General features: G+C 39.2%; 1 protein-coding gene across 1 annotated transcript; it reads left to right on the top strand.

Annotated features, from left to right (window-relative positions):
• The first annotated feature begins 1,877 nt into the window (after positions 1-1,877).
• Positions 1,878-22,483, top strand: trappc8 (trafficking protein particle complex subunit 8). The gene is made up of 29 exons (XM_042006371.1): positions 1,878-2,424; positions 3,528-3,737; positions 4,669-4,758; positions 5,119-5,293; positions 5,595-5,748; positions 6,074-6,149; positions 6,720-6,988; positions 8,446-8,561; positions 8,641-8,791; positions 9,243-9,343; positions 10,330-10,435; positions 10,520-10,651; positions 11,251-11,475; positions 12,363-12,468; positions 13,158-13,352; positions 13,482-13,639; positions 13,739-13,813; positions 14,616-14,721; positions 14,931-15,085; positions 15,509-15,942; positions 16,672-16,828; positions 16,948-17,044; positions 17,660-17,728; positions 17,816-17,874; positions 18,531-18,719; positions 18,947-19,048; positions 19,386-19,525; positions 20,384-20,473; positions 20,860-22,483. Exons 1-29 carry the CDS (start codon positions 2,268-2,270, stop codon positions 21,092-21,094), a joined length of 4,329 nt encoding a protein of 1,442 aa, XP_041862305.1. The 5' UTR covers positions 1,878-2,267; the 3' UTR covers positions 21,095-22,483.
• The last annotated feature ends 100 nt before the right edge of the window (positions 22,484-22,583 follow it).

The raw sequence follows: 22,583 nt of genomic DNA, 5'->3' as shown, positions 1-22,583 counted from the left end.
TCTCACTGCTGAGAAGACCAGAGCATCGAGAGCTGAGACCTGCTTGGCCCAGGAGGTGGAGGAGAGCTCTAGAATAAAGTCTGCTCTGGTGAAAACCCAGGAAGAACTGAATGAGCAGAAACACCAATGGGAGCAGCACAAGAACCTTCTCTTGGTTGAGTGGGAAGAAACTAAAACCTCCACAGAAAGATCCACGATGGAGTTGGAGAGAGAACTGGAAGACCTTGAGAAGCAGCAGCAAGACGAATAAGTCAGAGCTTCTAGAAAAAATAATCTCTCTGAAAAAATTTCAAGAAGAGAAAGAACGAGAGAGAAAAAGCTTCAGAGAAAGCATACTGAGGAGAGTTCAGAACCTAGAAGCTTTGATGTTTACAGAAGAATAAGCCCGAAAAACATCTGTGAGCCAGAAATCCCTCAATGTTGGACGCTGAGGAATTTCTGGCATGAAGACCTACCTCTATTATTTTATATTTGCCTTAAATCTGCTTATTTTCTCCCTCTAACCCTGTCCTTTCACCCCCACTGAACATGATCTGACTGAAAAGACATAAAAAAGACATCTCAATTGATTTTAAGATCTCTGTCATTGTTTATACTTTCAGAAAATAAATACCTTATTGTACCTTCAGGGGTAAAATGGATTGTCACTGGTGTGGTACCCTCAAAGGTGCTGCTGTTCCCTCAACAGTGCAGTTTTTACCTTATTAAGACCAGATGGCCCCCAGAGGAACAGTATTGCCCTGCGTGAGGTATAAACTGTGCTGTAGAGGGTACAGCTGTACCTTTAAGGGTTCTACCCCAGTGATAATCCTTTGTACCCTTAATGGTATAATTAGGTATTCATTCCCTGAAAGTGTAGCTGTATAGTTCAACCGAAATTTTACAGCCACACAATGACAGAGACGATTGTAGCTGAGAAATAGCCACAGTCATCAAAAACTCAATTTTCAACCAAACATCAGTGTCTCGTGCTCTCCTTTCTCCTTTTCCCTTTACTCTTAAACCTTTAACCATACTTCTTTGTTTCACTTTCCTCCATTCCTATCCCCTCTAAAAACAAACCCAAAACAAAACTATGTTTTTGTTCAATCCTTTTTTAACTTCTTTGTGTGAGTCTTAAAATGTAAAACATTATAAGAAAACAGCAGAAAAGCTTTTGTTGTGAAAAATTAAGGTTAGAGATTTAACAAAGGTCATTTACCATTATACTATTAAAATTATTATTATCTGACTGCTTATTAAAACTACTTAAACAATAAAACAAGCCTCTTCTCTCTAAAAAAGGATGCAGCTTAAACCAAAGTGCTTCACATGAAGGCATAAAATGAGTTAGATTTGATGAATGTTTATAAGAACACAGGAATGAAGTGTTTGATAACTGTGTCACAAATTAATAAATACTCTATCAAAAAATATTTAAGAAGGGGATTTAAGTACACTGACAAATACAGGTCAGAGATTACACAGAAGCTGCAGATTTTTAAATTTTGTATTATTTAATCAGGAGTTGAAAGAAATTATGTAATTTGAAAGAATGTCTTGAATTGGTGGAGAGAATGCTAAGAAAACAGTTCACAAGCTCAAACCCCCATGATCAACTTAAAATCACCAGTCAACATTACATGCATTTTTAAGACGAAGCCAGAATGCCTAGTAAGAACCCACACATGCAGAGAGAACGTGCAGATTCTACATTGAAAGAACCAGCATTATTTTATTTTATTTTATTTTATTTTATTTTATTTTATTTTATTTTATTTTATTTTATTTTATTTTATTTTATTTTACTTTATTTTATTGTTTCACACTCCAGTCCAATAGGTGGTGGTAACTGTCATTAAACCTAAAGGAGACGAGAAGAAGGAAAAGGGGGTGAAGAAGAAGCCTTCCAAAGGGCACTCCTACGGTCCCTAGTTCCTTCGGAAGTATTCGAGGAATTAAGACTAAATATCTTGCTGATATTAAATTCCGGATCAGAAGCAAGAGGATATATGTTGAAAGCAGGCAGATATTGGGGAAACTATATAAATCATGAGGTCTATGAGCGGAGTAGGATTGTGTAGGGACCGGATTGGAACTGTGCCATAGTCTGACAAGCGTCACCTGACCGGCTCAGTTTTACACAGGAAGAGAATTGTTGATTTCAACATGGCTGCTGCCTGCTGATGTCGATGAGTTGCTTAAAGCGATAATATAGTCAGACTACCTTCAACTATCGAATAGCTGACATAGTTCGGTCTGTGAGAAGGTTTTAAAAGTTGCCCAATATGGCCCAGTGTGTCCAGTCTGTACAAGAGTTTATTCAGGACTCGTTTGTCCCGATGATAGCCGTCCTGTGCAGTAAAGAAGCGGAGAGAGTCACTCGCAAGAATAACCTGAATTTTGCTGAGCTGCTGAGGCCTTTCTGTAGACTAACATCTGAAGGTAGGAAATTTAACTTTAACCGTTTTCCCAGCTGTTACAGTTAGCTTTAGTTATATAGCTAGCGTATCTACGTTACTTGGTTACAGTTGACAATAGCTGTTTGGCAGCGGTTGGCTGGGTTGTCACTAAACAGCTGACGAGGACACTGAATGCCTGACACCGGACCAGTTCCCTTCAGAGCTGGTTTCTAGTTTAACGTCTTAGTGATCCAGTAAACATTTCTGCCTCTCTTGGATTAACAGAGAACAAGAAATAGCTGAAGCAGATAGCAAGCTAATCCACATCTTAATTCTATTAGTTGACATTTACGTCCGGTGGAACGTCATGAACAACAGCTGATTTTGCTTTAACTTTTTTTTACATTTTAACATTTATACATCTACACCAGACAAAATGTCATTTTAATATTAAATTTCATATTTCTTTTTTGAGCAAACTGCCATTGCATTAGGCTTTGAGTTAAAGTGGCGCACAGAGGTTCAATGATTCAAAAATACAACACAACAAATAAGCAGAATAGGGCAGAAAGGATGATTTTGATGAGGGTTTTTTTTATGTTTCTGTTTGTGGGGGAAAACACCAGCATATTAAAAGGGCTTTTGTCCAGAAAAGGTATGTGAAGGAATATTTTGCTGGATGAAACTTTAGTTTATTAACAAGAGTTTGTGAGGCAGAGATCAAACCTTAACCAAAGGCATAATGTAACATAAGGATTTGTGGCATTTCTATTTGGAAACAAATTGCTAACAACTGTTATTTCACAAGATGAAGAAACACAAGTTCCCCCCAAAAATGTGTTACAGCTTTATGCAGTATTACAGAAACAATAGCTCCCCTAATCAGGAAATATCCCATGGCTAGAGTAGAGAAATTCAAATATGAAATCATCCTAAGTGGCCTCTGCTTATGTGGAAGGACTGCACTGTTTCTGGACTCATCATCAAAGATTTATCTAAAATACACACAGTTGTCTTCATGCAAAAGAGCCTAACAGTGAGACAGTAGAAAAGTCACTCCAGCTTTTTCCATCCTGTGTTCTGAGACTGTGTTATTCCACTGCAGCCACAAAATGAAGAATAAAGTTATGGTGTACTTTCCTCCAGGTCACATCCGGGATCCAAACAACCAGCTACAAACTGTGAAAAACCTGCGTATCTGTGTAAACAATGTGGTGACAAGCCCGAGTCCAACATCTGCTGCCCTCAGTCCTGCTCAGAACAGACTGCTCGGTGAGGTTGTGTCATCCTGCCAGCCCCAAGAGGGCGCTGCAGCCACTGTTATGAAGACAGGGGACTATAACCTCAACTTAAGTGGTAAGGAGGACTAAAGTTAGTATTTCTAATTCTTTATTTTTTCCGCCAAGGCAGAGGTTATGTTTTCGGTGACATTTGTCTGTTGTCAACATAAAGTCAAAAGTTATGGGCAGATTTTGATTAAATTTTCAGGAAATTTTAAAATGGAATAAAGTAACAACTGATTACATTTTGGGGGTAATCTGGATCACCATCTAGATCCAGGAATTTTTTTAAAGATTCTTTACTGTTGGGAGATAGGGATAATTTTGCCATTACAGCTTCTAACTCATCAGATAAAGCCCAAAATCATTGGCCCAAAAGAAAAAAATTACAAATTGCCATCATGGTAGATGTTATAATCCAACATTGATTTATCTGGATCATGTTGATATCTTGATCTGGTGATCCAGAAGGTTCAAAATATAGGGAATACTGTGTGGGCTGTTGGGCCTTTTGGGGTTTTTCTTAGGTGAGAGACCCTATGGCTTGGCTGACGTAGGCGCTCTCTGGGTGCTTCTAGTTTATTTATAAGATTTACTCATAGTTACATAAATGAGACACAAAGATGTCTCATGGCAGTCCAATACAGGAGAACATGTCAACCTGTTCTTAAATAAGACGAGAATATTCCAGGTCTGATCAAGTGGAACTTCTCAGAGTGGATCTGGTTGTTTTTTTTTTCTCCACATGTAAAAATTGCAGCAGCTTCCTGACCCAATGACAGTGAGTGGGTAGTCACCATTATATTAGGCCCCCATGGCAACCCTCCCAAGAAGGTCAAGTTAATTTTAGTTAACTGCACAATATCTGAAACACACATTCTGAACTGGATTATATTTCTATTTTAACTTGGTAAATGATTAATTGGGTAATTGTTTTTAAGGATATAATTAGCTGGTTGTTGTTTGTTGGATGAAATCATTAACTCTTTTTCTTACTGTATTTCTAGTAACCACCCCCTGGTTTGAAGCCTACAGGGAGAACTTCCTGCAGTCCATGCCTGCCGGTGACCATGAATTCCTCAATCACTACCTCGCCTGTATCCTTTTGATAGAAGAGCTGGTGCTGATCCAGTTATCTCACCCTCTTTCTCTTTTCAAGTAACACTATGCAATAACAACATTAAATTTCCAGTATGGGAGTTCTGGTATCAGAATGTATTGCTAATAGATTTTCACATTTTCAGTCTTGTGACCTTTCTGCTTATATTAGGAGTTGACAGGTAAAATTAAGATTTAAAAGCTTAAAATGTTAAGAATCTGCTTCCTCTTTTACTTCTGAATCTGCTTCTTTGGGTTGTTATACTTATTGTGAAGCTTCTGCTCCCATGCTGCAGGTCTGTGGGAGGAAATGTTTTCTATATTTGGTCGTTGTGTCCTTGACATTCTGGTTTTGACAGGCTTGCTGGTGGTGTCCTCCACTGAAGCAGTCCCAGTGGAACAGTTCCTCAAGCTATCCCAAGAGCAGCACAGGATTCAGCACAGTGGCGAATACACTAACCCCAAGTGGTTTATCCCTAACACACTCAAGTACTATGTCTTACTTCATGACATGAGTGAGGGAGATGAGCAGAGGTATTGAGTAAATCTTCACTATGTACATTTACAGTCATTATTGCTCCTTAATTTAACATATTCTCAAAATGAGAATGAAATGTAATGAGAGCATTAACTTAGTTACTTTAGTTGTGAACTGCTAGGGTTAATAGTCCATGTGTGTCATTGGCTGAATGTTTGGTGGTTTAGCAGTAGTTGTCCTGAAATTATTAAACTATGGTGCCAAATGTTCAAACTGCAGAACTGAAGAATGTTTTGCTGTATAAGGCGTTGTATCAGATATTTTATGGATAATAATTATTCTTCTATTTTTTTACAGGGCTGATTCTGTTTATGAAGACATGAAACAGAGGTATGGTCCACAGGGCTGTTATCTATTGAAAATTAACTCCCACTCCTCCTCAGCAGAGGAGGGTGAACAGATCCCAGACCCCTGGAGTCAATACCTGCACAAGAATAACCTGCGTAACCAGGTGAGCTCTATAGTCCATCAACTAACTTAGTCTTTCTAAAAAAAATAAAGTTAGCCAGTCATTCAGCAATGAACAGCCTTTTAATTGTCTGCAAGGTTTGACTGGGCTCCTTGTTGTATTGTTTTCCATTGTGTTTACTACCTTGCAAATATGTGTTTTAGAAATAATCAGGAGAGCAAATACCACATTCATAGTGTGGAGTTTGTTGTGATCAAACTGGTTAAAATTGTGACTAAAATGCATTAAGCTGTTGCAGTAGGACACATGTAGTGATCTCATATAGATTTTGTTTTGTGCTGTGTTAATGGCATGATCCATGTTGCAGGAAATGTTTGATGTAACACCATCTGCTGCTGAGAACAGTGTTGGTGCAGTTGAGGCGGACTCCAGTAACCCAGCAGGTAAAGATGACTTGATTTAAGAGGTACTTTTTTTCTACAGGGTGTGTGTCATTGTGCATATAAATGGTGTCACAGTATGCTGGGATTCATAATAATCATATTAAAATAATGAAAAAGGGATGTGTTGAAGTGTGCTTATCATAAATCCTGTTCACAAAGTGCTTGAAACACTTGCAATCCACTTTTCAGTATCCCAACATTCAGTTTGAAAATGTTTCCATTATTAAGGTTTTAAGTACAAAATTCCAGCTCCACCATCTTTTCCTACTATTGTTACCTGCAGCTCAAAAATAGAAATCCAATGTCTAAGTCTAATTATACACATCAAATCTGATCAGAGCAAACTGAATCTGATTTAAACTAACCAAATGACTTTCTGCCCATTTTTAGTGGGCTTCATTTCTTACCCCTTGGAAGTTTAATCTAGACATTTTGTGCTGTTCTATTAGTAATGGTTTTCTTCTTTTGTCTGTCAGGTGCACAAACAGCAAGTTGCATGTAGCTGATGATAGCAGATTATATCGTACAAATGTGTGTGGGTTTCCTGATAATATACATATCTGTGTATAGATGGACAGGGAGTGTCCAGTAGCCTGGAGACCCATCCCCTTCAACTTGATGCTGACAGCAGCTCAGCGAGCCTGCAGACTCTTGGTGATGACAACGCGGACCTAAAGAAGGGTGGAAGGGAATCAGACAGCCTGGGGTCTGGAGCTGGGGGCCACGGGGCCTGTCTGACCCTGAGTGACCATGACCACATCAGACAATTTGTCCAGGAATTTACCTTCAGAGGCCTGTTGCCACACATTGAAAAGAACATCAGACAGCTGAATGACCAGGTACACACCTCCAACTTTGGGTTCATAACAAAGTCTCGAGCTCTCTTTTCAGGCACTTATTAAACCCTGAAAAACTAGAGATATTCTTTAAAAATGTATATTCAGAATAATGTTAAATGGCATTAGCAGAATCCCTACATCCCAGGCAATGCTGTAACTCTTAAACTGCACATTTCACATTTGGGATGGGGATCTGGTGGTCAATCAGACCTGCTGGTTAACAAGTAGGGGCATGTTAATGTGCACATGTGAGAGACGTTAATTCTGTCTGTTAAAACTTGACTAAGCAGCTTCTGACTTCAGTTAACTGAGAATCCCACTGGAACCCACTCTGGAGCCGGTTCCAAATTTTCCAAAGCATTGGAATCGTGCGCCACTGGATGTATTTATGCCTGTATTGGTGCCCATAGGTGCTGGCCAGCTTACTGACTATAAACAAACATTGTTGGACATGCAGGTCTGTTTGTTGCTGGAGGTGATCTAGAGCATGGCAACATTTCATTAAAAACGTGACGATGGTACAGGCTCTAATATCTGTATTGGAAAGACCAATAATAGTAACAGATTATACGACAGACCTATATCCTTGCAATGAAGAGTTTGTAGCCTGATTGCTAGTCTGCTCCCCGCTCCTTATTGTGAGAAGAGTAGCTACTCGCTGGAGGTCTGCCAGATGTATATTTTTTCTTTTTATTCAGTCCAGTAGATAAATTAATGGAATAACTTCCAGAAGGCAGAGGAAACATGACATACAGTCATGTAAATAAGACAAATAACATTGTAAAATATAATAAAGTATAAGCCTACACTAACAAAAGGTTTAAAGACAGGTGGGGTGCCGTCTTCATATAAAATTGAAACAGGAATTGATAATGGAATCGATAAATAACTGAACTGATAGGCAGAATTGATAACATCATTGATATCAATAACCTATCAATAATCTTCTAAATTCCCATCCCTCCATCCCGGTACCTTTAGCTTTCTGTGGGTTAATCTTTCTTAGTTGCGCACAAGGTGGATCAAGCTCGACTTTCCCAGGTTTATCACCTGGGCACCAGTGCTAGCATGCAGTGAGCTCAGTTTAACTCTAAGGCTGATTTCTGCCATGTGCTCACTAAAAATCTCTGAGCAGGAATTGAGAGAAGAATGTTTTAATGTAATGTTCTCTGGAAGGCCAAGAAGTCTTGAACTAGCTCTTCTGTTAATTGTCTGCTTGACATTATTCTACTGTTGCAGTCAGTTGTAATTCCATTTAATTTAATTAAAATCTTTTATTGTCATTGCATACACTGGTAGAACAAAGACTTCTCTGACTTAATTTAGATAAAATTAATAAAACAACAATAACACACCAGCATTCATGTCTCAACAGTAAGGGCAGCATTGCTACATCAAGTTCTCACATCTCTTAATATCCAACCTGCATTTGGTTTCATGATCTTCTCTGTCCACAGCTGATCTCCAGGAAGGGTCTGAGTCGGTCACTTTTCACAGCAACCAAGAAGTGGTTCGGTGGAGGGAAAGCTCCAGAGAAGAGCATCAGTGAACCAAAGAGTACATGTGGCCTTCTGTAAGCTCCATTACTCCACATTATCTTCACACTGCACATGAGCTGTTGTTGATGTGACTCCACCCTCTTGCGATGTCAGGTATCCCCCTGAAGCCCCTGAGCTGCAGATCAGGAAGATGGCTGACCTGTGCTTCCTGGTGCAGCACTATGAGCTGGCTTACAGCTGTTACCACACAGCAAAGAAAGACTTTCTTTCAGACCAGGCTATGCTGTATGCTGCGGGGGCACTGGTAAGAATACACACTCTGCACACACCTTTCTGTATATCCTTATGAGGACCCTGTTGTTAATAACATTAATTTGTCAGCCTGCATCTGTCTGTGTTGCTCCTATGCAGAGTGAAAGATAGATGATAAATTCTTTAATACATACACAAAGGAAAACTATAGCATTGCAGTGTTTTTATTTAGGAAAAACATCAAGCTTTAAGTGAACAGCTTCAGTCATTTCAGTTTCACAGTAATCTAAAAGCTACCAGAAACCAGTGTTCATAGCAGACAGAGTAAGATTGGCTCAGATTGGACTGAACTGAGAGGTGTTTTACTTTATTGTTGTTCAGCTTTTTAATGGTAAGCTGAGCTGTTCTCATGTTTTTCCCCTAAGATGTAACTCATTCTACCTTCATAATAAATCCTACTGGAATCATTTCTCAGTTCCTCTGTTTCATCCCCTCCCATGTAGGAGATGGCTGCAGTGTCAGCTTTTCTGCAGGTTGGAGCTCCCAGACCTTATCCAGCACACTACATGGACACAGCGATACAGACCTACAGGGATGTCTGCAAGTATGATTGACTGTCTAATTATCTCTCATTCTGTCTGTCTTTTCTGTTTTAGGACATTTTTACATGGCAATCTACTGATCTATTGCAGTCTAAATCCAGAAACGTCAGGGTTGCCAGAGTGTTATTTCATGCAAACATAACTAAATAATATAGAAACAAAGTAAAGTACTGAAGAAGTCTGATTCCAACTAAAACTCCACTGCTCTTTAAACAGTAAATAAATGCAACATATTAACTCTGGATGTCTCTCAGAGAAAACAGATGGAGAAGGCTACAGGACCTCTACCTGTACTTGGGAGGGTTCTTTTTGTAAATTACTTTGTAAAATGTTTTTGAGCATTTCTTTTGAAACTGAGTAGAGAATTTAGAAATCCAGGAAAAAAACATGTAGCTAGCTTTGCCTTCAATAATAATTTTATTTTGCTTTATTAGTCCCACAGTGGGAAAATTCTGTCTCTGCATTTAACCCATCGTAGTTGATTCCAGCGCCTGGGGAGCAGTTGGGGGGCTAAGGGCCTTGCTCAGGGAGCCACAGTGGTTTTTACCTTGGTTGCCAGCCCGCGGACTTGAACACAGGTTCTCCAGACCCAACCCACCTCTGTAACCACTAGGCTACCACTCCTAGCACTACCACTACCACTTCTAGCTGCACTTTAGCAGAATAGCTACTATTTGAGATGTAAATAGTGCTGGAACAGTAAAAATTAATCAAATGAACCATATATCTGTAATTAAATGCTGTTTCTTCTACAGGTCATGGCACATCTGTGACTAAGAAGGCATTAACCTCTTAGTCTCTGCGCAAAAAATTAATCGTGGTGTTTAATCCTGCAATTAGTTGTGAAATTAAGAAATCACGACATCCCTAGTTTGCTCTAAACGCCTTTCTGATGACTGTGATTGAGACTGTCATTGTAATAAGTATGTCATTACTTTTCCTTGTTTAATAATGTTTCGTCTCTTTTTTCCCCCTTTTCGTTATACAGGAACATGGTGCTAGCTGAGCGCTGTGCGTTACTCAGCTCTGAGATTTTCAAGAGTCAAGGAAAATATTCAGATGCTGCAACTCTTCTCATTAAAATGACCAGTGAGGTAAGAAGATGTCCATCATTTTTTGTCTTGTGGTATGTTTAGAAACGAAGTAGCTGCAGAATAAATCTTCTTGTAATTCTGCAGGACTCTGACCTGCGCAGTGCTCTGCTGTTGGAGCAGGCCGCCCATTGCTTCATTAATATGCGAAACCCCATGGTGCGAAAATTTGCCTTCCATATGATCCTGGCTGGGCATCGTTTCAGCAAAGCAGGACAGGTAAGAGTGTTAAGCAGCTTTCTCTGATCATGCAACTTGGACATATCAAGGTCTGCACAGCTGTTGATGAGTGGAGGGATGAATGGCAGAAGGGAGACGCACAGCTGCATCTGTGCAGAGAGAAAAACCTCCTGACAGATGCAGCTGGGCGTCTTAGGAGAATGTGGTTCAGAGTATTACATTTTTTTAAAACATTTTTTTCTCTTTATCAGAAGAATTGCAGCTGTCTTTTTCTTTTTTACACCACCAGCTGTTCTATACATCATGTGTCAGCACAATCACCTCTTTCTTGACATCCATATATCAGAGCACTGTTTGATTTATGTTCTGTTTTCAGCTGCCTTAATTGTGTCATCCAGAGAATTATCAACCAAGTCAAACATTTTTTTCTAGCTTTCTCTCTGTGATGAGCACTGCAACAATAAATCCTGCATTGAAGATTAACAGCAGTTAATAGGAGGAATGTGTTGGAATACAATGACCAAGTCATTTTGCCTTTCAATTATTTATTTTTATTTTTTCCTCTCATCTCTCATTATGGTTGTCATATGTTAACCCTTTCTCCTTCTGCCCCCCTCACTCTTCTTTTGCTAATGAAGAGGAGGCACGCATTGCGGTGTTACTGCCAGGCCATGCAGGTGTACAAGGATCGGGGCTGGTCTTTGGCAGAAGATCACATCAACTTCACAATCGGTCGTCAGTCCTTTACTCTCGGCCAACCAGATAATGCCGTGATGGCCTTCAGACAGATCTTGACCAATGACAGCAGACAGACAGCCACACAGCAGGCTGCCTTTCTCAGAGAGTACCTCTATGTTTACAAGGTAACTTCAAGCCTTTCTATTGTTTTCCCTACTCACTTCTGAATTATGGGTATTACCAAGACTGTGCCCTCCTTTGTCTCCTATATCTGCATGTTTGTGGTTTACCATTAATAAGTTGTTAAAAGAGCTAAATTCTAACTTGACTTTTCTGAAAATTAAAGTATAATTACCATAACACATCACAGCCTGAAAATTATATCATGATGAGTTTCCTTTTATTGACACATGATAGATGATTGAGAACATATTAATGTATTTAATCACTCAAACCAGTTTAAAGTTTTAATGTGAACAAAAGTTAACAGTTTAAAACATCAGGCAATGAAAAATAAATTTGCCTTTGTTCTGTTTTTCCACAAAATTGCTTTAACTGATGCTCCATAATAAATCCACAGATGTGTTTACTTTTAACTCTGCAAAACAGCATCAGGTTCCGACATGAAGGTTGATTTCCATATCAAGGAACATGATTGTCATGGGTTCTGTTTTGAGATCAGCCTGATGGCTGTTCATTGCTTGCAGAAAACATAATAGAATACAAAACAAGGCACAGAGAAACTTAAATCTTCTAGAGACTAGTTAGTTTTAAACATAAACATTTGAGATAGACAGTTCAGACTTTTTCTGCAGCTTCTATTCCTGCATATGTTGCAAGGTAGGAGGCTTTTTGCTGGAGATTTGAGGGAGAAGGTGCAGTAAATGAGCAGGGTAACGGCTACCGAGAGCATGCAGGAGGAGTTTTGTGCACGTGTGAGCCTTTGTAATATATATGCAGGTTATTGTTTGTCAGTGTTATAAAATTACACCTAAAATTATTATTCCCATTGTAGCACCCTGCATAAATGTTTAAAATAAGTTCAAATGACAAGTTTGTGTATTTTTCTTAGAGTGTGATTGAAGGCAGTGAAGTAAGCCTTCCCCAGCTGCCGCTGCCCTGCATCCATAGCTCCACCACAAGGGTATACTTTGGACATGAACGCCGCCTCGCAGAAGGTAACAAACTCTGTAATTTGTGATCTCTCCTGCGTCTGACATGCATTTTAAAGTCAGGCAAATTCATCCTGCAATGCCTTGCCACAAGTTTTCTGCTGCATGATGCAAACGGGGAAACTCAAACAGCTTTCACGATTAATCTTGAAAGTATATCTGATAGTTAGACATGATTACACTGAAAGAGTTGTTCTTGGTCAAACTCTGATTTTCACAACACAGACATTCATGTAACATATTGCTGATTTTGCATCCTAAAACTGTTGCAGACTGTATCAATCAACATTTGCAGGACACCATACGTTTTGTTGCATTTTTCCAAGTGTATCTATTGATATACAAGTTTTTTTTTCACACTGCTTTGGAAGCTGTGCTGCTAGAGTAATTTCTCATACTTTAAACATGTTTCATATCTGTAATAAGTAACCATTCCAACAGAAGGGTTGTTTACAAGTGAGATCAGCTAATTGAAGTCTTCTAAACCTAACTAATAAGCAAAATAACATACTAAATCCCACATGAGTTGAAGAAGAAATTAGCTGGATGCAGGGCAGGAGCAAGATCAAAAGATGAAAGTGTGCTGCTTAGGCTTAGACGGTATGGATGTATAAATATTCCTGCAACTGCAATGTAATAGAAGTTCTTTACAATTTACTAATAAACAAATTAGCTTTTAATTATAATTTGTTTAGGAGAAAAGCAGGCAGCCACCCATGTGTCCTTGGATCAGGAGTATGATCAAGATTTATCAGCCATGTGGTGTCATCTGGAGGAACAACTTGTTGCTTCTGCCAATCGGGGGATTGTTCCAATAAATTTCCAGCCCACTCAGTGCTGCCTCAACAGCCAGACAGACAACCTGCGTCACCCACTGGCTGTGGTGGAGGGTAAGATGTCTTCAGCAGAGAAAGAGAAAGTGTATTTAACATGTTATTTACACTTTGACTCTGTTATTAATCAGTTATAAATCATACCTACTCAGCATTTGGTTCTTCTTACCGTCTGTTTCTCTACAGAACCAATCATAGTGGAGGTGACATTCAGGAACCCTCTGAAGGTTTCTCTGGCTTTGTCCAACTTGTCACTCCTCTGGAGTTTTAGTGCTGATGGTCCATCAAAGACAGAAAAGCAGACAGGAGAGACCATCACTAATGAGGAGACTCGAGCCTCAGAGGTGGGTATGCTGATAAATTTCCTGATAAAACTGAAATCTTCACTTTGATATTTAGATGCATTCCTAAAGACTTTCTTTAATGTCTACTTCACTTTGTAGCTAACACAGAAAGATGACATCGTAACAACCGAGGTAATCAAAGAGTTTCACATGGGTCCAGAGGAGACTAAAATGGTGAGGTGCTTTCTGAGGAGGAGCTACAGAATTAACATTAGTGTCTACTAGCAGGTTGCAGAAAAAGTAATTAAATTGTATCAAGTGTGTGATCAAATGAAGAACATCTGCTGCATGATGCAGGGGTCAACAGCTTTTTGAAGCCTCTGAATCTCCCCTTATTGACAGCAATAGGTAGTTGTTACTGTTAGAAAGCACTAACTGGACAGATTGTCAAACAGGACACTGTAGCAGAGCCCTCTTGTTTTGCTATTTTTTGTCATTTTCTACCGTGTTGCTTGCCCTTGTTTTGTGCAACTAATGTAGTTGCCTTAGGTTCTGTGGCTTCAGTCGGAGGTCCCTGCAGCTGCAGTTCAGCATGACACGTTCACTGCCAACAAAAGGTTACTCATTTCCACGAGAAAGAGCTACGCTCACTTCACATTCATTATTTTAAAAAGGCCTCTTTCAATTAAAAAATTTACTGAAATTCTGAGTGCCCTTCATTAGCATACTTGTCATAATGCATTCATGCTCAGTACTGCAAACAGAGATAGTTTGGGATCTGTTTTGGAGGTCAGCATGCCGATAGTGAGAAAGGTAAGCATCACTTAGATCACTGACTTCAACTGTAGAAGTACCATGTGAAGACCTGCTGTGCTCAGACGCTGTGTGCACTTTGATAAGTAAGAGGTTAAACCTGTTTTCCAATAGTTATTGCTGCTATGTGTGCTATGAAACTACTATATGCTTGGATTATTGAGACATAAATGTGAATAAAAATGTAGCTGTGTTGCTCTAACAGCCTTCTCTTTGATCTCAGGTCCGACTTAAGCTGCTGCCTCACAGAACTGGTCAGCTGAATATTGTAGGAATCATTTACAACCTGACCTCATCTTCTACTGGGGAACCCACTCTAAACACTGAAGGTAAGAGCGATGCCTTTTCACTTAGAATGTGCTTTTGCATATTTTAGGTGCATCAGTTTACACATACAGATTTGTTTTCTCAGGATCCCGCACAGCCATACAGTAGATTCAGAAAATGGGCTTGCTTAAATCTCAGTGACATTTAATTCAAGATATTTTGTGTTGTGATGCCAAAGAAACACTGATTATGGATTTCGTCCCATCTCCAGGGCAACAAATGTTGAATTTGACAGTTCGGGGCAAGCAAGACCTCAAGATCCAGGGTCCTAGACTCAACCTGACCAAAGAGGACAAGATGTTGGTGCGACATGGAACTGATCGACGTCTGGATCCCATCATAACACCTCCCATGCCTCTAATGGAGGTAATGGCACCAGCCATGTTTATTTATTTATTTATTTTTTGGGTACTACGACTTTGCCTTAACCTCAGTACTTTAAAGTTTGGTTTTACACATTTATTTTTTAAGCTAGTTTTAGATGTGTATTTTCATTAAATATAGTGGTTACAAGCTTTTTTGTAATTTCTTTTAGGTAGTTTTCAGGACTAGATGTCCACGCTTCTTAAAAGACTTTTCAAAGCTCTTCTCTGGAAGAGCTGTTGGCTGGTTTTTGTTTTATTCTCTGTCAAGGTGATCCCACACTGCCTTAGTAATGTTGGTACATTAGAGAATTTTACCTTTGAGCACACTAGTTGGTTCTTTTAGCTGTGTCTGTGGAGTCAAAAGTGACAGGTCTATCTTTTTTATTAATGATTTTGTGTGTGTGTGTGTGTGTGTGTGTGTCAGGTCTTTTTCCTGCAGTTTCCTACAGCTCTGCTATGTGGCGAGATCAGGAAAGCCTACGTTGAGTTCTGTAACGTCAGCAGTGTTGCTTTGTGTGGCCTACGAGTGGCATCCACACACCCGCACTTCTTCACCTTCGGCAGCCAGGCCACTACACCCTTCACACCTCCTAGTCCAGCCTCGGCTGAAAGCTGTTCTGCCTACAAAACCTTTGCTACACCCCTCCAGCCGGGCTCAGTGGCGTCAGAGGTGTTGGTGTCAGCAGAGGATTTCAGTCAGCCCTCTGGGGTGATGGAAATCCCAATAAGTGGCAGCATGCTGCAGCCAGGAGAGTCCACTCAGCTGCCTCTGTGGCTCAGAGGACCAGACCAGGAGGGAGTCCATGAAATCAACTTTCTGTTCTACTATGAGAGCACAGAGAAAGGTCTCAAAATCAGGTAAAATTTTATGTGAACTGTATGATGTCGTTTCTCAGTATCAATCTGTAACCTTAACAAATATCCTGAATTACAACATTGAGATAATGCAGTGGTAAGAGCATGTTTCAGAGAGATGTATTCCATCACTTCAACTCTGCACAAAGTAAATCCTGCAGAACATGATCACACAGAAGAGCTGCTGCTGCTGCATGAAACTGACTGAATGTTGTTGTTTCTTTGTTTTTTATTTTTTAAATCAAGCAATTTAGGCTGCAAACACTTAGGACCACTTTTGGAGACAGTGTGATAACACTCAGCTTAACACTGAATTGGATATATCCCCTCCATCATTTTAAAAGGAGAAATGATCTATTTAGTGAAATGACAGAAGAGCTTCAGTTATAAACATTGTAAAAATGGACCTTCAGAAACAATATTCAGCTCAGTGGAGGTGACTGATGTGTCAACCTAATAAGCACTCAGTATCTACTCAAAACAAATATATTTCTTCCATTAATGTAATGAACAGACATTTTAGCTTTTTATTTTGTTTGTCTTATAAATTACAACTCTATTCTGTAAATCATTTATTAGCAATGCAATCATACCTGAAAACCGTGAAGGTGTTGCACTAAAGACTTTAGAGCTTCGAATGGACAACTATAATGTTGGAGCAGACTTTTAACTTGTTCAATCCTGGGATCATTGGACTGTGTTTTATTCCTCCTATTCTCTCTTCATATTAAGTCATCGGGTGCTGCGTCACACAGTGTTTATCTGCGCCAGTCGGTCTCTGAGCGTGCAGGCGTCAGCCTGCCACAGCAGCGCTCCTCCTCATCACTCTGTGGATGACACAGGCAGCGGTGGAACACTAGTCTTCATCGATGTGGAAAACGTGAATACGGTGAGATGCAGCACTGCAAACACGTTCACTTGGGTTCTGCTGTGCTTAGCTTTTTACTGTCAAGCTGAACAACACGTCACTGCCTCACCTTTGTTAAATTTCCTCCTGTTGGCTTTCAGAGTGAAAGTGGCGTTCGTGAGTTCCACATCATCCAGGTGTCCAGCAGCAGTCAACACTGGCGGCTCCACAAGTACATCAATCCAGAAAAGGATAAAGGTGTGTCTGCAAAACCTACAATTAATAATGTTTATAGAAAACCCGTACAGCTTTGATTTAAGTCAGTTTGTTGTCAGGAATTATTAATTGCATCAACAAAGACCATCACAGAGCAGCTGTTGCAAATAAATGGTCAATAATACATTGTTTTACACTGTTTTCACAAAACAGTGGTGTAACATTGAAATCCATATTGTTTTGCAACATTTTTAAAAACAAAACTGGTGTTTCAGGATTCATCAGCACCTTAACCTTAAGCTTAAACCAAAGCTGTCATAAAGCTTCAACATTTTAAGTTGTATTTGTATTTTTTGAGGACACTGAAAATCAGCTTTTTTATTTTTTTTTTATGGAAATATAAATATGTCATGTAAATGTCTGTGATCTTATTGAACAAGCAGTATACTAAAGCAGCATGACCATGATACATGTTGAACACTAATGGATGGATGGTTTGAGTCTGAAAATGAAAACTGTTGATTGTGTTCTGATAACACAGTGAAGGATTGGTGCATGACCTCTTATAAACAGATAGTGTGTGATATTTGCTCCAGTATTGATCTGTTTGGTGTCAGTATCAATCAGAGTTTCTCTGTTTTCCCTCTTCTCCTCCAGACTGTAAGCTAAGCAGCAGAGAAAGAGCCAAGCTTTGTTTTCGAGCCACACGATGCAAACCTCATAAAGGTACCGAGTCTGTAGCATGTCAACTGAATTTCATTTAGTCAAATTTTGACTGAGCACAAATTTGACTCTTTTTTCTTTTTCCTCCAGCTACCTTGGACACCATACAGAAATACACCTTCGCAGACTTAAGTCTTGGGAATGAACTGGTAAATTAGTAGAAATAGGTGATTACAAATTAAACTGCATGGACAAATGTAGTGTTCCTCAGAGGTCAATGCTTGGTTAAAAGTTGTTTGTATTATACATAAATCACGTATGTAGAGTTTAACAAATTGTCATTAAAACTGAGTATACAGGCTCCCGTACATTAAGTAGCTATATGTATAGATTGCATAAATGTATGCATTATAATATATAAACCATTATATATAAATGAGTTAAATTAGAACGGGTTTAAGTAAGCATTAGCTTCCTCGTACTCCTTATTGAACATAAAATAGTCAAACTGTTGTTAAGAAGATATCAGTCCATGTAGTTTGATGTGATTTAATATGTTAATTTGAAGGCTTTTCTTTTATTTTGTGTTTGTTTTTATTGGCCTAATGTTTAAAAATTCTATATTTTCTTCATGTTAAACCAAATTCTAGCATGATTCACTTCAGGGTGTTTGACATTAAGTCAACAGCCTATTGTAACAGAGAGAATCCAGCAGCTTGGTTGAGTCCATGCACGTGGCAGCACATCCAAGCCTGTTAAATGCGGTGTGACATAATGTTACCAGGTTTTACAGAGAAAGATGTGGTGTTTATACGGTCATGTGAGCCTTTGTCCTCCCCTTAACCTTTTCAAACTCTCTCTGCAGATCATCAGTTCTTCCACCCCTTGTGGAGACTTCTTCTTCCGCAGCACCCCAGAGCTTCAGCAGGGAGATCTGGCCTCATCCAGCAGTAAAACTCAGGGTTCTGCACCCACTGACAACAGAGGCTCTGACATTACCAGTATTGCCAAGAAGTGTAATGAGCTGGATCTCAACATAATTGTCATTTGGAAGGTATGTATCATTCAGCTGTGTTGTCTGAAAGTTGTCTGATATGTGTTGATACAGCACTGGTTCGTCCGTCTAGTTAGGAGCCTTATTTATCGGTCAGTTTAAGTGGCTTAATAACCAGATATTGCTACCATTGCACCATACAGTACATATGGTATTTTAAAATACAGTGAAATAAATTAAACTCTTTAATGGATGATAACAGCTTGTGTTTCTCTTTGTCTGGACAGGCATATGTGGTGGAGGACAACAAACAGCTCATCCTGGAGGGCCAGCTTCATGTAGCCCTGCAGACCATCGGCAAAGAGGCCAGTTCTCTGACTCCAAAAGAGGTACAACGAGCACACGTTGAGTTTTATTATCTGAAAACCAAAACTTGTTCATGTGTACATTAAGTTATCCACTGTATGATGACTGTTGCAGAACATTAATATTGTACCATCTCATATTTGATCTAATATGTATTAAGGACCTTTAAAAATCAGCTTTAACTCCTTCACTAATGGATCATGTCAGATTATATGTGGACTTCAGAGATAATTTACTCATAGTTTGCTGCTGATGACACAGCTGGAATTATTAAATTTGATCATTTTACCATTGTGAAACAATATTCCTTGGAGCTTTAATGGATTGTGTGACTTCTTTTGCATGTTTGTGTGTTTTCAGGAAGCTCAGGAGATGGTGTTGCTCAAGTTTAAATCAGAACTGCCTCCTCCAGTCATCATGCCCTTTCCAGAGCTTTCCCAGCTCATCAAAACAAATCTGCACTACCCAGAAACCTTCACACATGCATTTGTCCAGGACAGGTCAGACACCTTTTTAGTTTTGTATTGGTTTATTGTGTAAATAGAGACTAAACTAATATGTCTCTTTAAATATTTGTCTGGAATAGTGTTACACGGCACATGATGTTTTTTTTTCAACAATGCTGCTGGTTTGGACACAGATTACAGGCACATAGATAAATGAGGGCTTGTTGGACCTTTGTGCTTAGATATAAAGCTTTTCATAGATTGGCTCACACATCTGCTCACCTAATGAGTTGGGTTCCTCAGAAATAAGTTGTAATCTGAATGTAAAGGATAAACCTGACCAGGTCACATCTGTTAAAGGAAGTAAAGATTTCAGCTAATGTTTCACATGGCTGCAGACATCAGACTGAACAGCTGGATTCAGCAACCAAATACAGAAATGTGAATAATATCACACTGGGGGTTTGAATCTGAAATTTAATTTAAAAAAAAAATCGGTGATGGAGCTCCTTCTTGAATTCTGTGATATTTCTAAGATGCTGAAGAGGAGGCTTGAGAATCTGAACACAGCCTAATGTGAACTGGCTGCTACTTCTGACAAACCAAACCTTTCCCTGTTAGATGTTGAAGCAAGGCTTTACGTCCTGTAAGCTGAAATCATTTAAAACCCATCAGGAACTTGACGGCTGCAGTCAAAAACTTAGCAAATAACTAATGAATGATGTGATTAGACCAAAACTGAGTGATGACATTTATTTTAATTTAAAAATTGAAGGGCTATGTAAAAGGCTATTTTTCCTACACAGACACTCAAGAAAAGGCCAGCTTAGATTGTTTGGATTGAGTTTGATACTGTGTTCGAATTTCTGCTTAAAAACAATGACAATAAAACCGATTTTCTTTTTTCCCTAGTCTCTGCTTGGTGCCGGTAACTCTGACTCTGTCCAACTGCTCGTTGGTTCAGATAGACGTCCTCATTGACTTGAGACACAAAAGCACCTGGTAAGTTTCTCAACAGGTGATGTAATCCATGTGATAAGTTAACTGAACTTGATGTCTAAGAGGTGGAGCTTCTCACTTTCACAGGCACACCTTCAAAGTCTTCACTGCTTCCCAAAATAAATAGTTAAGTTTTCTTGAACAACAAGAAATCCTTTGCTGGAACGCTCTGAAATTCTCTGAGATGTATCCTGCCTCTGTTTGCAAACATTACTGGAGCTAAATGAAATGCAGGAAAATCCCAGTGCAGAAAGAAACCAGCATGAGTAAAGTGTTAAGTTATTTGATCTGAATTTGTTTTGTATTTGGTAGTTAATTACAGTATCTATTTTCATTTGGTTGAAGTTCTCATAATTCCTAAGTTCTGTTTAAATTCTTGTGTTTTCCAGCCCAGACTCTGTGGAGGTCTACAGCTCATTTGCCTGGGTGGGTCAGTCCCAGTACAAGCTTAACCTGAGACCTCAGGAGGTGCTGAGCCTGGCTTTACGAGCCTGTTTCTTCCGGGCAGGAGTCTACAACCTGAACACACCACGAGTTTTTGCCAAGCCGGCTGAACAAAGCGCTATGTGTGAGTCAAGTCAGCAGACAGCAAGTCCTGCTCTCATAATCATCAACAATGCCTGAGAGGACTTGGTGGACCCAAAAACACTTGGCCCACCAGCTGTCACACCTGAACGTGACCCTGCTGGTTGAAACTGGATGGCAACAAACTTATTTTTTGTAACAGTTAGTAAAATAAAGTTTATTTTAAAACCATTTATTTAAAACAGAGACTAATGGGCTGATAGTGCAGATGTGTTTCATCAGACTTGTTTTAACCATCATCAGCTCCTCTAACACCCAACTGTGTTTGCTTCCTAACAAAAAGCCAAGTGGCAGACTCATGCTGGACCAGGCTTAAACTGTAAACAGAGGCAAACTGCTGCTCTTCTGTTCAAACATTGTGTCCACATTTAGACGTCACTGAGCCGGACCGACCTTCCTGAAACTGGACTGAAACTTATCTGCTTACTTCATTCTGCATATTACTAAACTCTGAGGGATCCAATCAGAGCAGTTGTCATGGTGACAAACACATGTTTACAACAGAATATTTGACAACAAATTGTCTCCTGTCTTTTGGAGTGTGCAGCTCTTATGGAAGCTAAAACTGAATCCCCAAATCACTGCCTCATTACAACAGACCAACATTTCTTTGTGCATGCATTTGATGATTTTTTTTTTTCTTTTTTTGACCCAAAGACCAATCTCTCAACCTGTGCACTTAATCTGCCCATATTGTAATCTAACCTTGTTTGCACGTGCCGTCTTTTCAGGAAGTTATCTTATTTATATCTGGCAAATTGGTTGTAAATAGAAAATAAAAATGTAACTAAGCTAACTGTGTTAAAACAGCTGACAACAAGCTAAGGCTTCAACATTCATCGTCTTTTTTTTGGGGGGAATTGTGAAGTTCCAGCATTCGTCATTACAGAGCTGAATAATTATGAGTGATGGTTATGAACAAAATCTGTATTCAGACAATAGAAAAAACTATAGAACCACTACTCTGAGAATGTTCATTCAAGATACATTTAGTATTTGTTGCAAGCATTAAAATGTCCTCCGTTTGTTCTCAGCAGCGAGGAGAAAAGTAAAAACAGCATTTTTCTGTAAGAGACTCCAAAAATGTTAGTGCATTTATGTCTCATTGTCTCACTATGTTACAGTAAAGAATCTAAAATGGCAATTAATTGCCAAATTTAAAAGCCTACTAAGTTTTTAAAAACTAAATGCTGTTATTTACATTTTACATCTTTAAAATATTAAATCTCTTCTCAGATACTGTGGTCTGTAAACTTAAACATAAAGAAATTGATAAAGCAGCGTCATCAGGAAATGCTGTTGCTCATTTTCTTAAGATGCCGTTCATCAGAAGATCAGTGATGTGATTAAGGGAGAGAAGGTCTGTGTACATTTTGTAAAAATCCAATTGAGTCTAATATGCAATTAAAGTCAATCTATAGGATGTCATTTTCAACATCTGCATGAATGAATGTCACATACTATGGTGGCTTAATCTGCACTCGGCTTAAGTAAGGGCCATGTGGAGGACACAAATAACAAGGGATTT

The sequence above is a fragment of the Melanotaenia boesemani genome, chromosome 14 (genome assembly GCF_017639745.1).
Source record: "Melanotaenia boesemani isolate fMelBoe1 chromosome 14, fMelBoe1.pri, whole genome shotgun sequence".
Classification (NCBI taxonomy): Eukaryota; Metazoa; Chordata; class Actinopteri; order Atheriniformes; family Melanotaeniidae; genus Melanotaenia; species Melanotaenia boesemani.
The sequence above is the reverse complement of the archived record's forward strand: the minus strand, read 5'-3'. Positions and strand labels throughout refer to the sequence as shown.